The 17,123-nt window shown below is 41.5% G+C and overlaps 1 protein-coding gene across 8 annotated transcripts in view; it reads left to right on the top strand.

Annotated features, from left to right (window-relative positions):
- Positions 1-17,123, top strand: part of Mrtfb (myocardin related transcription factor B) — a 151,477-nt gene that overhangs the window by 85,006 nt on the left and 49,348 nt on the right. Inside the window, exon 2 of one of the 8 annotated variants that reach the window (XM_027424766.2) lies at positions 3,816-4,110. The exons of the other annotated variants lie outside the window; for them this stretch is intronic. Coding sequence (XP_027280567.1) covers positions 3,990-4,110 — 121 coding nt within the window. The 5' untranslated portion in view covers positions 3,816-3,989. The remainder of the gene's footprint in view (positions 1-3,815; positions 4,111-17,123) is intronic. 8 annotated transcript variants of the gene reach the window in all.

Here is a 17,123-nt window from a genome sequence, read left to right as displayed (position 1 = left end):
GGCAGGAAGAAGAGTAAACCCTGTGTGAAGCAGTTCCCGTGACACCATGGGCTTCTCCTGCTAAAGTAATCCAAGGCTCTCTCTCCTCTCTGCTCAACCCAAAGATTGGTGTGAGGTCCCAGGATGAGATAACCTGTGCAGGGCAAGGCTGCAACACTGGCTGTGGGCAGCAATGGGTTTAGAGAAGCTGGAGAGCAGATTTCGCTCTTTGGAAAAGGGAGTTATGAATGTGGAGATGAGAAAATGCACTTGAACCTTAGGTGTTGGGCTGCAAATAGAAGTGTTGGGGTGAATTTGTGTTCTTTTGCTGTTTATAAATAAATACAGGTGTCTATATCTGAATATAGATATATTTTATATCTTAAATATATAGAGATGTAAATGCATGTATGTGTTAAATATAAACATATATAGCACATCTTAGCTCTGTGCACAGAGACGACCTGGAAGACTGACCACACCAAACATTCAGACCCTAGTTGTTCCTGAACAGGGCAGGAGAACAAGGTAGACCTGAAACTTCTTGTCAGAGGATAATGCCAAACTAGGAGTCCTGGTCAAACAGAGACTGTCCTATCACCAAATAAATGACAGTTCATAGTTATAACCCCTTGGCCAAAGCAGGAAGCCACGAGACTGTACTATAAATGGGTAATATATGCTGGCTATTCATTTTCTTACAGTTGGCTGTACCTCTACTATAGATGGCCCTCAATTTATGATTCTGCTTATCAGTTTCCAGCTGTACAGGGATATAAAGGCAACACATACAGAATAGAAAGCATGCTTTGAATTCTTATCTTTTCCTGAGCTATAGTCTTATACAGTTGTACTTGTGCAAAGTTAGGTAGTAGCCAAGCACTGCCACTCGTGGTTAGCCACAGGATTACAAAGATTACAAGGATAATGGGTATGCCATAGTGTTGTGCTGCTGTAATGCTCTGCAGGTTGGGGTATTGTTAAATGAACTTTGAACTTAACAGTATTTTTATTTACAATTAACTATCAGGATATAAATTATAACCATGGGTAGAATGATCATCTTCCTGCCAAACTTCGTCGCCCCAGTCTTTTCTCTGGAACATAGTTTCCAGACACAAACCGTCCCTAAAGTTAAGTGAGAGAAAAATCAAGAAAGACTGAGAAACTGTGCCAGATGGATGACTTTGGATCCTTTTGCTATTTGGACAATTTGGAACTTGGTTGGGGTTTGTGGATTGATGGTAGTGGCTTATCAACCTTGATTTCTTAGGACTAACCCTTATGCTGTGGCCCTGTAAAAAGGTGCCCTTGAGTATAGGAACATGCATACCAGCATTCTTAAAGAGCTATTGTATCGGAATTTCTCAGAGAGCTTGAGGAAAATGCTCTGTGAATTTGAAACTATTTCAAATGTTTTGAGAATTAGCAAAGCAAGTGGTTGTTTTTATACATGTTTGTATACATCCATTACTAGAGCAATTATTTCCTTTCAAAACTACAAAGCTTTAACTTAGCCCTGCAGTGGACAGTGCTGCATGGTTGGGATGTTGATACTTGCACAGAGCGATAATATGCCTACAGAGGGGCCTTTAGAGAGCCTTTCACACAGTATCTTGAGTTTTAAAGTGGTGAGTACAGCCTGAAATACACTCCTGTTTTTGAGCCTACAGAGTAAAACATTTGAGCAACACCCTAGGAAAGGCTATTATCACGGTTCTTTTTGCATATACTATAGACTATAACCCCTTGAGCCAAGCTTATTATGGGGGAATCTTGGCTTCCACTTGTGAGATATGCTATCTCTAACAAAGTATTTGATTTTCCTAGGCCTCAGTTTTCCCATCTATAAATTGGGTTGGTAATATTGAGTTCACAAGTCTACCAACAAATAAATCATTTAGACTCAGCACATAGTAGGCATTAAATAAAGTATTGCTGCTTCATAAAGGTTAAAACACTTTTATAGATCAGTGTATTGTAATCTCTCACGAAGAGCACAGAGGATGACTTCTGCTCTTAAAGCTGTCTCTAGCTAAAGCCTAGAACTAGGGACTATTCTAGAAGAAAGCAGGCAGTGCAGTGTAATAAAAAAAAAAAAAAGACCTTTGGCTTTGAAGAACGGCAACTTTGGTTCAATTCCAAGCCTGCTTATGACCTTGGTCTTGATCTGTCAATTTCTATGCTATTCTAGTCACCATAGAGGTCAGCAGAATTGATGGGATAGCATGAAATTGCATGTGCAAAACATTGGATGAAGGACCCAACCGAACAGCAGTAACTCCATATTACTTGTTTGGAAGGACAGGAATGCTTGTTTTATCTGAAGAATGGGTCCAGGGACAGGGGACGTAGCAAAAGGTTTGCTTGAGGGCGTGTGAGCTGTATGATAGATGCCTTTGTGTGTTGTGAGATTTAGACTGCCCTGGGCGGCTTCTGTTGCCTCAAAAGGAGTCTCAGTTGACAAGAAGCATGTCATGTGTTGTGTAATCCTGTTCTCCAGAAATGCAGGAGAAAGGTAGATGGCAATCTGTGGGATAGTGTGTGTTGAGTGCATGCTAGCTTTGGAACCAGGGTGCTTCGTCCAGACCCTTCTGTGTCAGCAGGGAAAATATGCTTCTGGGTGCAAGATGTAAACCTTTCTTAGTCCACAAACGCCCATGCTGTATGTGCAACTAAAATATATCTGCATTTTCTCCTAAAGAGAAATTTAGAGGCTTTTTCATTCATCTTCCATTAGTGGTGCCTTGTCAGCAGGGACAGCGTTGTCAGCCATTTTCTCATGGTTTCTTCCAGCTTAGTCCTTTCCTTTGATTGTGCACAAGTTAAAAACTCAGGCAACAAGACTCCTTATGGATTACAACTCTTGCGCCATTGCCCTTCATTTGATGGGCATTATGGGAGCTCTATGCGAAGGCACATAGTTTGAACTCTTAAAATGAGAGTATTGTGTCTTCCAGTATGTATTTGGTGTATATGGAAAAAGACTTGTTTCTATATTGTCTGGAATCTCCGTCCATAGACATTTCCTGCCAGAGTACCCCTTGCATACATGAACAGCAGCGTGTGCCTCGCAGGAAAGGTGTTCCTGTTGTGAAATGAAACTCCAGCCCATCACTGGTTGAGTTTGTTAGGAAGTATATGATCTCCGTGGTATTGCTTTGTACTTGGGAGGTCCCTTCTCCTTTAAAAAAAAAAAAAAATACCACAGTGATTTTAGCTCTCTCAGCTGACTAGTGGCACAAAGGCAAACTGCTGCTCTGCTGGGTTCTGAATGACCAGGGAAGCGGCTGCTTTGGAGTACATTCCTGGCTAGGAAGCCTTGGCTCTGCCAGGGATAGCCCTGTACAGCACAAGGCTCCACAAAGGAGCATGGGAGTGAAGGGATGCTTCCACCCAGATGTGCTGGTAACATGTTTATTCATTGTGATATCTTTGCTGAAATAAACCTCTTCCTCTGGATGCCCTCGCCTGTCATTTGTATAGTTAGAGAATTTCATGAGTAATACATGTCCTTGTCTGGCCAGTTTAAAGTATTCCACAGGCTTTGCTTATAGAGAGCCTAGAAGAGACTGCAGACAGCATTTCATCTTCCTGTTATCAGCAGAGATTTCTCTTTAACAGCTAGAGGTTTTATTTTTAACTGCTTGACTCAGTGCTCGTCAGATGATTGGGACCATGTAGCTGCAGATCGAGCAGCCAGTGTGGGGGAAGTTGGAATGGCGAAGAGAAAGGGGATGGCTGGGAAAGGGGGTGGGATCTTAAGAGTCGTGCCTCACAGGCTCTGCCTCCGTGGAAGAGAGTTAAGGCTCCCACCCTTTGGAGTGTGTCTGCAGGTCAAACTGGGAACTCCAGGAGAATGGTTGCCTTCTGCCACTTAGAGACGTGATTGCCCTATGGTTAGTTTGCTGTGAGGAGGGAGCAGGACCAGAGTATTGTGTGCTTTCTGCTGTCCTGCAAATCGAGCTTCTCTCCCGCTGGATGCTGCCCGTCTCCAGAAGCCTCTCACCATGATCGATAGCTCCAAGAAGCAGCAACAGGGCTTCCCAGAGATTTTAACTGCTGAGGATTTCGAGCCTTTCAAAGAAAAGGAATGCCTTGAGGGGAGCAACCAGAAAAGTCTCAAGGAAGGTCAGTCCGTCTCTGGACAGGGGCAGGGTAGCCATGCTCCTGTTCCTGTCTTGCCGGCCAGCGTGTCTGTCTGCTCACCATCCATGTGTCTGCTCTCTGTTCACTGTGACCCTTACACTGTCCAGGTTGAGTGTGGTGACAGCTGCTTCCAAAGAGCCAGTGCAGTTTCAATAATTGGCACTAATAAGGGCTCTTAGGAAGCCAGTCCTTGTTTCAGTTCAATTTGTCCAGAGTTGTTTGTGCATTTTCCCCGGTTTGGGGGTTTCCCCCCATATCCTGTGGTTTCTGGAGAGGCCATTTCCTTTTTATTATTTATCAGAACACTGCTGTGTTTGTGTTTACAATCACCTAATTCCAGGAAAATTAATTATTACCAATTACCATGTTGACTGTTTGTTGTTCAGCAACAGGAAGGTAGCTGTTTTTTTCTTACTTGAGTCCTGAAATGATGAGTCAGCTCTGTGTGCATTATAAGCATTTTTATTTCAAAAGCTCTTTGCATAGTTTTTTTTTTTTTTTAAGCAAGCCAATAAGCTTGAGCATACTTACTGTCATTATAATTGACAGTGCGTGCTGCACTGACTAAGAAAATGGACAGCAATCTGGGAAGTGCTGCTCCTGTGTGCACGGCACTCACTCTTCTCCGTTACGGCTGAGAGCAGGGCTGTGGCTGAGGAAGCCCAGAGTCTGAAGAGAGCAAGAATTCCTCCATTTGAGACCTGAGTGTCACTGATCCCGATGCCCACTCGGCTGGTTTTCTGGTCCTCTCTTGGAGGCTTTTCCCTGTCCATGCTCTCAGCTCTGTCTGCAGACCCTCCTGTCCTCTTCAGTTCTGTTCCTCCTACAGAGATCCAGCCTATAAGAGACCTTGCTACCCTATGTAGCACTGGGAGTTGCTTCTTTCTCTCTCAGATATTTAAGAGTGTGGAAATGTGATAATGAAGTGCAATTGATTACAAAAAGATGCTAAGAGATAATTCTTGGACTTGCCAGAGTTGAACTGCCTTTGGAAATGGATAGAAAAACACCTAGGTTGCAACAGATAACATACAGTGAAATATAAGTAACTGTTGCTGAGAACTAAACAATGGGCACACTTTGCGTGTGCATGACATGTGCTACTGTGGATTTAAAAAAAAAAATCAATGCCAATTGAGTTTTTAAGACACATGGAGACTCATGGAGGGGGATAGGAGGCTTAAAGTTTTTAAATCATACATTGATAAACAGTTTATGAATTCACTTTGCATCATTTAAGTCAAGACATTTATGTGTCAGTTCCTTTTAATGTCATATATTAAAAAAAAAAAACTTTGTGTGCTTGTAAGATCAGACAAATTAAGTGATATGGTAGAAATAAAAAGATACCAGAACTGCTGAATGTGTTGTAAAGGACTTAGGAAGCAAGAGTCAAAAAATATGAAGACTAGCACATAAAAGTCCCAGGTTTAATTCCCAACACTGTACATATATAGATTCCTGCATACATGTGTACATGGTAGAAAGATCATGAGCTGACTGATTACATAATTAAAGTCTCCTTGGCAGTTCTGGGAGTTATGCAGTGCAGCAAACAGTACAGTATTAAAAGAGCAAAGATGGGCTGTGGAGTGACAGGTCTTTAGGTTCAAGGCCAAGTGCAGCACTACTTTTGTGACCCTGGATGCATTAATTTATCTGCTCTTTAATTGTCTCATCTGTACAACAAAGAGGAGCAGTAGGCACTTCCTTCCATTTACATGAGAGGCTGGGTGCAGTATCAGTTCACATTTACTGTCTTACCTATTTGTAAACTGTTTGCTTGTATGCAAAAGTTAAAGAGCCAACATATATTTTCTCATAAATAAGTGGCCTGTATATTCATAAATGTAAATTCATAAAGAGGTGGGGAAGAGAACCTCGTATTTCAAGAGATTTCACAGAAATGACTGGTAGTGAAATTCACATCTCACTGGAATTGCATGGAACTGGGTTTTGACGTGTTTAGTTAATGTGTCATGTTTTTTCACTGGTTTTTCAGTAATATGAAATGAGAGTAAAATGATATAGCCAAATATCAAATCAAGGGTGGTCTACTTCCTCAGACTTGGATTTAGTCAGAACAGAAAAATGATTTTTTTTAAACTCCTTTATTTGGGTCATATGAAAGCAATTTGTTCATATGAAGATATGACCCCTGAAATTCAGTGACCCCAGTACCAACTGCAGGTGTGTAAGAAGGTAAATGTAGTATATTGGCTGAGCATAACCTGGAAGCCAAGCAATGTCCTCTTGTACATCAGTTGCAGTGTTTCATGAGAGAATTACTCAGATGTCTTAGACTGCCTTCAAGTCTAAGTGGATCCAGTGCTGTTTTGACAAAAAAGATAAATCTATAAATGACTAGTAAGAATGCCTAATAGTTTGCCTTTGTGTGTTAAGAGGCACTATTGAAGATTTTCATGATATTCAGATCAGCACTGTTGGATTTTTCTACTAATTGCTAAGAAAGTTGCATTTGTTTCATTGAAGATCAACCTATAGAATTTTTTAAGCACCTACATTTTAAAGTCATAAGTTTCTAGGCAATGAATGGTTCATCTGATTCTAGTCACAGAGACACCAGCCTGCTGCCTCTGATATTGCTGACTTGTGTCTGCTTTAAGGGCTAGAAGTTACTCTGCCTCTCAAGTGATAACTTACTCGCTTGCTTGCTTGCTTGCTTATATTGAAGTCTTTTCTAATCCCAAAACTGTTGACAGTGCCAACTGGCTAAACTTAACATAGGGCTACTGGGGGTGGGGTCAGATTTTATAAGCAAATAATCAAGGATTTAAGGATTTTTGTTTGTATGTTTTTTTATATGGGGACAGCAAGATGGCTCAATGGGTAAAAGTGCTCACCACTGAGACTGACCACATGAGTTCAATCCCTGGAACCCATGTGGTAGAAGAGAACTGACTCCCACAAGCTGTTTTCTGACCTCTATACTCATGCAATCACACATATGCACATACAACTTTATAGAATTTTTGCAATATGTCAATATGTTTTGTAATGTGCAAAATAGTTAAAGCTGTACCTCCATCTCATCCAGGGTCTTGTGCATGCTTAGTAAGTGTTCTACCAGTGAGTCACACCACCAGCCCAAGTAAAAAGTTCCCCATCGGTAGTTGCTGTAGATACCAGAGAATCAGTTGAATAGCAGAATATACTACCACACTCTGCTAATGCTTATCGTGTGCAAACATTTTGGTAATTCCTAGTCAGTGTGTGTAGTTGGAGAATTTTGCTTCTTTCTGCTCGGAGTGAGAAGCAGCAATCATTATGAATTCCCTGAGCCATGTCAAAATAGAGCATTCCTTATACTGATACCCTCTGTGAAAGCAGTTGTGGAGAATCTCACCTTCTTCCTCATCTACAAGAGCTTTGAACATTTTCTAAGTATGCTCAGAACACATGAGCTTAAATTTAGTTTATAGTTCTACAGCATGACAGCAGAAGAATTGTTTATGTGAATCCCAGGGACAGTCAGTAAGTTGGAGTTCTTTAATTCAGACAAGCCTTCTAATGAGTTGTCATTGAGATGAATGATAGAGTGTATTTATCAAAGGTAAAGTGGTAGCACTTATAGTAAAAAGGAAGAAGTAAAATTGGAGATGAAGAACTCTCTGTTGTTAAAAGTAAAGGGCTCAGGAAAGAAAGCTGGATCGTGTATTTAGCTGAAAGTGCCCTTTGCATCTCACCTGGCAGGTCCAGCCAGGAGCCCGTGTATTGTAAGGCAGCTCTCCTCTGGCAGTGACCAAGTCTGGGCCCTTTCAGTGAACTCAGCCTTTGGTGCTGGGGTGGGGAGGAGTTTCAGATCTGAGGGAAATGTTGGGTGAAGTGTGAGTCTGTGTCAGTTTGCTGAGAGAACAGGTGGTGCCATGCTGGAACATTAGATTTGTTTAAGGAAAGAAAGAGTATTTGACATATCCTAGGGAATCCAACCCAGAGAGAGTATAAGCAGAAATAAATAACTTTGCCAAAGCACACAGCTTTTATGTGGCAGAAATGAACTCATATGAAATTCTACCTGTGTTTATCTATCAGTCAATTGAGTAGCTCATACTTAGTGTCCCAGCTCTTCCAAGGCTGAGGCAGAAGGATCATATGAGCCCAAGGTTTCAAGACCAACCTGGACAGCATGGCAACACTACTTTCTCAAAAAGGGACAGAGGGTTAATTAAATTAAAATTTTTTAAAACGCTGGCATGGGACACAGTCACAGCAAACTGCCAAGATGGCATGCCCTGGGCCTCCTGTTCTGCAGCTCTACAGGCCACAGTCTCTTAACATGTAGTTCCTGTACCCTTTCCTAAAGAAAGCCATTCACACAAGGCATGGTGCTCAGCCCTAAAAAAATCTTAGCACTCAGGTAGCTGAAGCAGGAAGGTCCACAAGTCTGGACTCAGTGAGGCTCTGTCTCAAAAAAAAAAAAAAAGTCATTTTCATAGCTGAAAATACTTCATCATCTCCTGCATACTCCCAGTAACTTACTGGAATCATTGGCATTTCACTAGAGACCACTGTGTTGAACATCTGTTCTGATACCACGATTAAGCCATACTGGTTTTTGGACTCATGTTTTGAACTTAACCGTAAGTCCTGCATCTCACATAAATGTTATTATGCAACAGTCATTTATTTCTCTTTTTGTACAATGTGGGAACTGAATATAGGACCTGTCTGTGCTAAACAAGCATTCTAGAGCTGGGGCTATATCCCCAGCCCAGCAACAGATATTTAAAGAGTATTGTGCCCACCCACCCTACGTAAACTGTGTATGTTTTGAACTGTTACCTTCAGATATAAATTACACATTCAGACTCAGCCCAGTGTCTGGAAGGCACTACAGCGGGGTGTGAGGACAAACACCAATCACCAAGGCCTGCTATTGAAGACAGAAGTGTAATCACTTTCCCTTGCTGGCTCTCCTCTTCTGATCTGCTTCACCTGATAGACATCTTTAATATAGACAGTAGACAGCCAGATACACAATGGATTTCTAATGCTCTTGAGCCCTACCTAGAGAGAAAAACAGACAAGGTGCTGCTACAGTGCCCATTCATTGTGTAGCTAAAGGACATGAGTTTTACAATACCTGTTTTTATTTCTCTGGGAATTTTTACTTTTTTGTTTTCTGTCTCCATTCTACTCATTGAAAGTACCATACATGTAAGTTAATGAGTTAATTAATGTTTACTAAGTAGCTTGAAAAGATACAATTTCATATTCAAGTGACTTAACATATGAATGAAAAAAAAATCCGTTTCCCAAACATGATTCACTATTTTTAAATGGGTACATGCTACTTTTGAGATGAAATTATGTAGTCTAATTTTTATTGAAAATCATTTTGGTTTTGATTTTTTTGAGACAGGGTTCCTCTGTGTAGCCCTGGCTGTCCTGGAACTCAGTCTGTAGACCAGGCTGGCCTCAAACTGACAGAGATTGCCTGTCCCTTCCTCTGCCTCCCAAGTGCTGAGATTAAATGTGTGTGCCGCCACCACCACCCAGCTGAAAATCGTTACTTAGCAGAAAGGGAGTGCCTTCCACATAGGACCATGGTAAATGTTTTAAACCTCCATAAGCCACAACATTCTAAAAGTTTATGTAGCCCAAAAATTGGGAAATTAAGATGACACTATAAAAGTCCAAACATATGTACACACACACACACATACACTCACACACACACACAGTGTGTAAGAAAACTACATGTGCTTTGGTCCAAATGAGCCAGCCTGGGGACCCAGCCCCTTTTCAAAAGCATATGGTCACCTCCTACAGATGTCCTCTCCAGGTATCTTATTTCAATCAGTGGCTCTCACCAAGAGTAGCCATGAGAGTGATCCTGGATTCCTTCCCTGCCTTCATCTGTCACCAAGTCTGTCAGTCTTTTCCCCACAGCACTGCAGCACTGTGGCCCAGCCTTCCAAGGAATCTGCTCAGGTGGAGGCAACAGCAGAGTTGACCTCCATTCCCTTCTAACAGTTCTGCACCCAGGGTGCAGCAAGAGCCAACATGGTGAAGTGCAGACTGGCTCAGCTGTGCTCACTACTCAATGCCTCTGCTATATGGGGGAATAAAGCCCAATCCCATAGTGTCTAGGACCTTCCCTGACTCCAGGACTTCTCTCTCTTCCCTGCAGCACTATTCTCTCAGAAGGCCTGTATTGCCCCCTGGTCTAAGCCACCACAGCACAATCTCCATCCCCCAACCTCCAGTTTCACTCCAGATGGCAGAAACTGCTGTAAGGATCTGACTGTGCATCCTCCTCACTCTTACTTGGGTCATTGTTTTCCCGTGTCCACCAGCATCTTTCTTATAAACTACCCCTTCTGCACTGCAGGGTTTCAGAGGGAAGAAGCTGAGTTCTTTGTCTCTATTTCAAAGCCTGTTCCAGTGTAGGGTGCCATCTCCTGAGGTGGTCAACAGGAATGTGAGCATGGGCTTCTGGGCTACCCTGATCCCTTCACCTAAAAAAAGAAAAGCCCATCAGAGCCACCCCTGTGTGATTCTGTTAATCACCTGAAACTACACGTGTGCAGCTGGAGATGGAAGGGTGGAGCTGGGTCTTATACGTTATCTCACCATGGTAACATGGCAGGTTAGTGTAACACCAGTCTTATTGAAAAGCTTTAAGAATAGAGATGTTCCAAGCTTTGGTTTTCAGATATTTCCTAATGGTGGCTATCCAAAGATACTCGTTTTGTGCAGGAGCCAAATGTGAAGAAGGATCAGCTTAGCGTTTGTGTCTTCCACAACAGCCACCGTTTCCCACACCTCTAGAGGCTGGAAGCCTAGAGGGCTGGACTCTTGGTGAGGGCTCTCCTCTCGTCTTGCAGCTTTGCCATGTGATCCACAGGGAGAGGAGCAACAAGCCAGCTCTCTGTATCTTTTTTTATAATCCTTCTGGCCCCATTCAGCATTACCTTCTAAAGGTCCTGTCTCTAGAGAGTCACTGCCTGTAACACAATGAATTTTATTGGCATGTAGAGCTTTCTGATTACACAAGACTTCCCGTACATACATTCTGTATGGTTAGCAGCATTGTTGGGGGAAGTTAGTGCTATAGCAAAAGTTCAATGCTATAGTATTTCAGTAAATATTCTTTCTATGAGCTAATTTTTTTAAAGAAAAATTACCTGTGGAAGTGGCTTAATTTTTTTGTTTTACATCTGCTTCTGTTTCTCACTAGTTTACATATTTCTCTGAAATAATAAATATCCATACCTACCTCATGGTGCTGCCGGGAAAGGAGATGGGTAATGCCAGGGAAGATGCCAGTGGAGTCTGCTATGCAGGAAGTCGTCCATAATGTTACAGCACTTGGAACCCCACTTTGCTTCCCTTTCAGCTTGGGGGCACAACTAGACAGGTTTCTAGACTGCTGACAAGAGAACATAGAGACAGGCAGTTTCCTAACTGTGTACCATTTCTGAGTGGTGAACCTTCCTGTTAGTTACTGTGAATTCATTTTGTATGTAGATTTATGTAGATGCTAAATTCTAACATCTTTGTTCATTGGCTCAAATTGCACTTTTTCTTATTTGTTTTGATGGAAGAGAGAGCACCGCCAGCCGATAGTCTTCTAATCTAAACACCAATCAGCAGTCTTTCTCCTTGTACACACCCTGCCATTGTACCAGAAAGGTGATAAACTATTGTATAAAGAATAGCTGGGTGGCCCTTCAAGCCACAATGTGTCACCTGGTTCATCAAGAGTAGTTACAGTGCTGTTAGTATAACACACATCATGACAGTGCTGAATTGTCTTTATGTTTTGGTGTACATTGCACACATATGAACATGGATAGTTGCATGAGTTTGCATATATATATAAGTGTATATATTTATATGTTTGCATAATATGAGACAGAAGACTCTCTGCCAGCTGTGGTATCTTTCTTATAAGGGCACTAATTCTTCTAGATTACCTCATCACATTCCTAACACCCACCAAATGAGAAAAGCCCAGGTAGAGAGCCTGGGGCAGGCTACTGGGGAAGTGAATAGATCAATCTTTCTGTTTTCCTGTTTAGTTTCTAGTTGCTTGTTGATGTTTAGGGACCCACCTTAGATGTTTATGCTAAAATCTTTTAGACAACTGCACACTTGCGCGTTGCAGAGGCATTAAGAGGTGACTGAAGGTTTACCTAGAGCCCACCATAAGGCACACCTCCACTGTGCTTCTAATATAGCACAGTAATGTTGACTTTTTATTATCCCCAAAGCAAGAAAAATAAGCACTCTGTTCCCTTGGAACCATGTAGATAAGAAATCTTCACATGAAGAGCTTCATGATTCTTCAAGTTAAAAATTGGGGGTGGGGGGATCAAATATTGTTCTGACTTTCTGGTCTCTCTTGCATCAGGCAAGAGCATTGACGTGTCTGCTCCTTCAATGCCTGTTAGAGCACTGGGCCTGCATAGATGCTGCTGCTGGCTTTTTCCCATTGCTTTTCTACCAAGTGAGACACTGTGTATGTCTTTCTGGAATTCTGCCATGGCTAGTGTGATCTCTGCCCTTCCACTGCTAGCTGAGTATCAATCACATTGTCATACCAGGACAAGCAGACATTACTTCCAACTCTGCAAAAAGGGATGAGGAATCTGTTTGAAGGTATGCTCAGTTTAAAGGAACATGCCCCATTTTTAGCAGTCTGTTTCCATGACAACAGAAGTAGCAGCCAACCAGAGAGTTCTCAAAGCTCCTGTAAATTTCCAGGGCTTCTTAGTGAAAACATTGTCTTCCTGCCCTAGTACCACAGAAGAGTGCAGGGAAACAGCAGGGCCGGGAGTAAGTTGGGCTCTTTAAGTGCTATTAGAAGGGATTAACGAGGCACCGTGGGACTTCCCACCCTCACCAGCAGTGTGCTTGTAAGGATGCAGCAGAGGGCACTGCACAGCAGCAATGAAGAGGGAGGCATTACTTCCCTCTCCACCATACGCAGCTTTCTTTGGATACTAATCTGTGCAGCATTTTAGTTAGTGTCATATTGTTGGTCCTGTTTTAATCAGAAGAGAGTCATAAAAATTCTGGAGTAGATGCTGTTTGTTCCTGTTCATGACCGAGCTCCCGGTGCAGTTGCCTTTGTTCCAGATAGGAAGTGGAGATGGAAGTGTGCTCAGTCAGTACAAACAGCAGAGCTCCCAGGGCATGCTGCTACTGGTTTCTGTTTTGTTTTCATTTCTTTGCATTACATTTTTTAAAATTACTTCAAGAACCTTATTTTACTATGAGCAAATTAGACCTCCAAAATACAGCTAAAACTATGACCTTTGGTCTCTCCTTTTTGCATCTGAGGATTTGTAGGTTCACAGTGGATCTCACATTCAGTGTGAGTAGGGATGAGAACAAGCTGGACCCACCATGCTTCTGTGGACTTCACACCTTTGCTCATAATGTGTCCTTTTTAGTCCCCTTTATCCTTCACATTTTGTTTTCTATTCCTACCACACCAATATCAATTCAAAAATAAGTACAAGGGCTAACAAGATGGCTCCCTGGGTAAAGAAACCATATGATCGGAGGCAATAGACTTCCACTAGTCCTCTGATCTCCACACTCACACCATGGTTCCCCCTGGCACACACAGTAAATTAATAAACTGCAAGATAGTATTGACTTTTTTTTTTTTTTGGAAAAAACACAGACTCCCAGATTCATACAGTGAGATGAAACAGTTTGCCCCAGCATTATCACTTACCCATAGAAAATCCTTCTGATAATTTGTTCTTAAATGTGGCATAATATTCCCTTTTCTTAGGAAACTGAAGCCAATTGCATATTCTAAGTACCATGTGAAGTGAAGAAAAGTGCTGTTTTTAGTAAACATTGTAAAGGATGTTACAGTACAAGGGAAAGGTCTACTTCTATGGAAGTGGACAGAAGTCAATGTGGCAAGAAATAAAATTTATAGCTATTTAAGTTACTAAATGACCCCATTAATGGTTAATTGAGTTGTGTTGGTGGGGAGGGGACAAATCAGGATGTAGGAAATTGGAGATGTGATCCTAAGAAGTTGGTTCTTTAGTGTATCCTACCTTATCCTCTATTAAAAGAACAACATGTGTTGGCCGGGTATGGTGGTACACACCTTTAATCACAGCACTCGGGAGGCAGAGGCAGGTAGATCTCTCTGAGTTCGAGTCCAGCCTGGTCTACAAAGCAAGTTCCAGGACAGCCAGGATTGCACAGAGAAACCCTGTCTCAAAAAAAGAAAGAAAAAAAGAAAAAGAAAACTCACAGAAAAAGGTTAAGGTGTTAAGGTGAAATTGATTTAACGTTAAATTAACCATTTTAAAGGAAGCAATTCAGTAGTGTGTTATACATTTACTATGTTATACAATGATTGCTACAGTGTATGCTCACAGAAATTTCATCACCTCAAAAGAACACCCAATACCGTCAGCAGCTACTCCTGGGAGCCAGTATTCTGCACACTGTCTCTAGATTTGCCTAATCTAGATATTTCTTGTAAGTGAAATAATGTGTCATATTATGTCTGACTTCTTTTACATAGCATGTTTTCCAGGTTCATCCATACTCAGATGCTAAAATCTTTTAGACAACTGCACACTTGCAAATCTGTAGTTTGCCTTACCCTTATCCTATAGTTGCAGAACATATACTGACCCCTCTCTCTGACTGTAGCCAGCTTCTCATTACCCTTCCCTCCTCTACCTGTCCTCTTCACACACACACACACACACACACACACACACACACACACACACACACACACACACACCAGCACTGCTTCCCAGAAAGTGTCATTTCTGCCTTGTTTTGTAATACACAGCCCTCAGGTTTCCTCACAGTCCCAAAGCCAAAGCTGTGCTTTGTTTTGGCTTGCTTGGCTCATACTGTTCATTGTTATTAATATACAAGAAAATCACTTTAGTCATCTCAAATGTAGGAAACATTTCAATACTGGTCATTTTAATTTGAAAAGCTAAAATTGTATATAAGTATTGTGTAAGTTATTAATATTTAAGGTTTTATGTTAGATATTAATCTTAATTTTACTACCTTAAACTATTTAAGAAGCAAGGGAAAGTAACTAAAAGAAGACATTTTACAATCAAAATACTTGTCATGTTTACATGACACAAGATTAATCATTACATGAGCTACCTTTTTCATAGTAGTGATTAAAATCAAGTATTTTATTTTATGAAAATAGAATAAATTCAAAACACTTAAATTGACACAATTTTGTTTTTGTGTTATATAACAGTTATTGAGTTAAAATTTCAAAATCTTTCTCCTTGTAGAAATTAATAGGAAAGGCCATGAGTGCTAGCCCTGAGGAACATGAGGCATGTCACCTTAGAAAGAGTCAGTAAGTAAATTTTACCTTGATAAAAGGAATAAAGAGTCATTTATGGCCTCACTCATCTATTGTAACTTGAAAACATGATGGTGTGTGCATAGACTGGTCCCATTACCTAGCAGTCATGCTGGGTGCAGAGCCCATCGATGCATCCTTCTGTCTAGAAATTTAAATTTAGGAAATGAGAAATAAAGTTCATGCCCAAAACCCCATCAGAAGATCATTATTGCAAACATTGGAAACAAGTCAGTAATAAATGATGGCTCTTGAGAGTTGTATGGCACCCCCAGCAGACATAACCTGCAGCTACTAATGTATTGCTTATCACTGTGTAGAACATGATGAGATAGCAGTGTGCAAAGCAAAGAACCACTGTGTCTCTGGGTGTTAGCATCCGTGGTTTTCACTTTTAGTTCTCTTTCTTTTCTGTATTCTTGTTTAATGTGACTCGGGGGCTCAGACTAGTTGAGAAAGATGGGAACCATGCACACATGCACAAATGGATTGCATCCTCATCTGTCATCATCAACAGGGCCTTTGTACACCCCTTGAGTGTTACATCAGGAAGTGCACAGCATTTGGATTCACACACTGCAATGGAGGCTTTCAAAGGTGCCCTACTGCTTGTATTCAGTACACTTCTGTGTGTCAGCACTCGTTTTTCTTTTTTCCTTATGAAACAAATGGGTTTAAGGACTTCTCAGGGAACAGAGCATTGAAATGCCTTCATTCCTCAAATTTCCAAAAATAAAGACAACCTCTGCAAGCATTCAAATGTGAATTCAATTTTACTTTCTTAGCTATGTCTTTTGCCTTTATGAAATATGTAAGCGCTTCGTCAGTGTATGGTTTGAATTACTTTCCCACCAGAATTCCACTTCACGTGATTCTTTTCCCTTCAGTCATTTGCTAATAATGTGCAGGCTGTGATGTTAGGAGCCCGTTAGTGCAGTTTTATGTCTCAAAGAGGCACAGGATACTGCTCTCAGGTACAATGGACAAACATGAAACCCTTTCTGGGAAAACAGGCTTTTCAGACACCTGTGCCATCATAGGACATTATGGTAGAGGCTGATATGCAGTCTTGGAGGGCAGCTGGGGATACAACTCTACAAGGGGCTGAGTAACATCCCATGTTCGGGGATTTATCTTTTACATGGATGGGCTACCCTTGGTTAGTGTAGAGACTGCAGAGAGAGGAAGGGGACCTTTCTTGATCAGGCATCTCAGCCATAGCCACAGACACCTCTGTGGTCAAAAGAGTCATGTCCTCTGATTCCTTTCACAATCCCTAAAAAGCACCAACAAATACACCATGCCCAACCTCTGCCTCCCAGTGTGCTGCACCTGTCTGCTGGCTTGTATTCTGTGTTCATTGCTTTCTACTAAGTTGGTGTGTAGAGTACTAAAAGGAAGTCTGCTATTTTTTAAAATTACTAGTCTGTACTATATGGTAGTATATAACCAATATATTCTAAGGATAGTCTTTACCAAATTGCTCCTCACTAGTTGTGTTTAATATGAGCAAATGCCTTAGTTGTATTTTAAAATTCACCAAGATTTGCAATGTACTGGGGCATCTCTGTTCCCCACCCTGCACATCCAGTGTTCACCAAGCACTACAACTGATCTATACCCCCTCTCTACCTAA

This window comes from Cricetulus griseus, chromosome 7, assembly GCF_003668045.3.
Source record: "Cricetulus griseus strain 17A/GY chromosome 7, alternate assembly CriGri-PICRH-1.0, whole genome shotgun sequence".
NCBI lineage: Eukaryota > Metazoa > Chordata > Mammalia > Rodentia > Cricetidae > Cricetulus > Cricetulus griseus.
The sequence above is the reverse complement of the archived record's forward strand: the minus strand, read 5'-3'. Positions and strand labels throughout refer to the sequence as shown.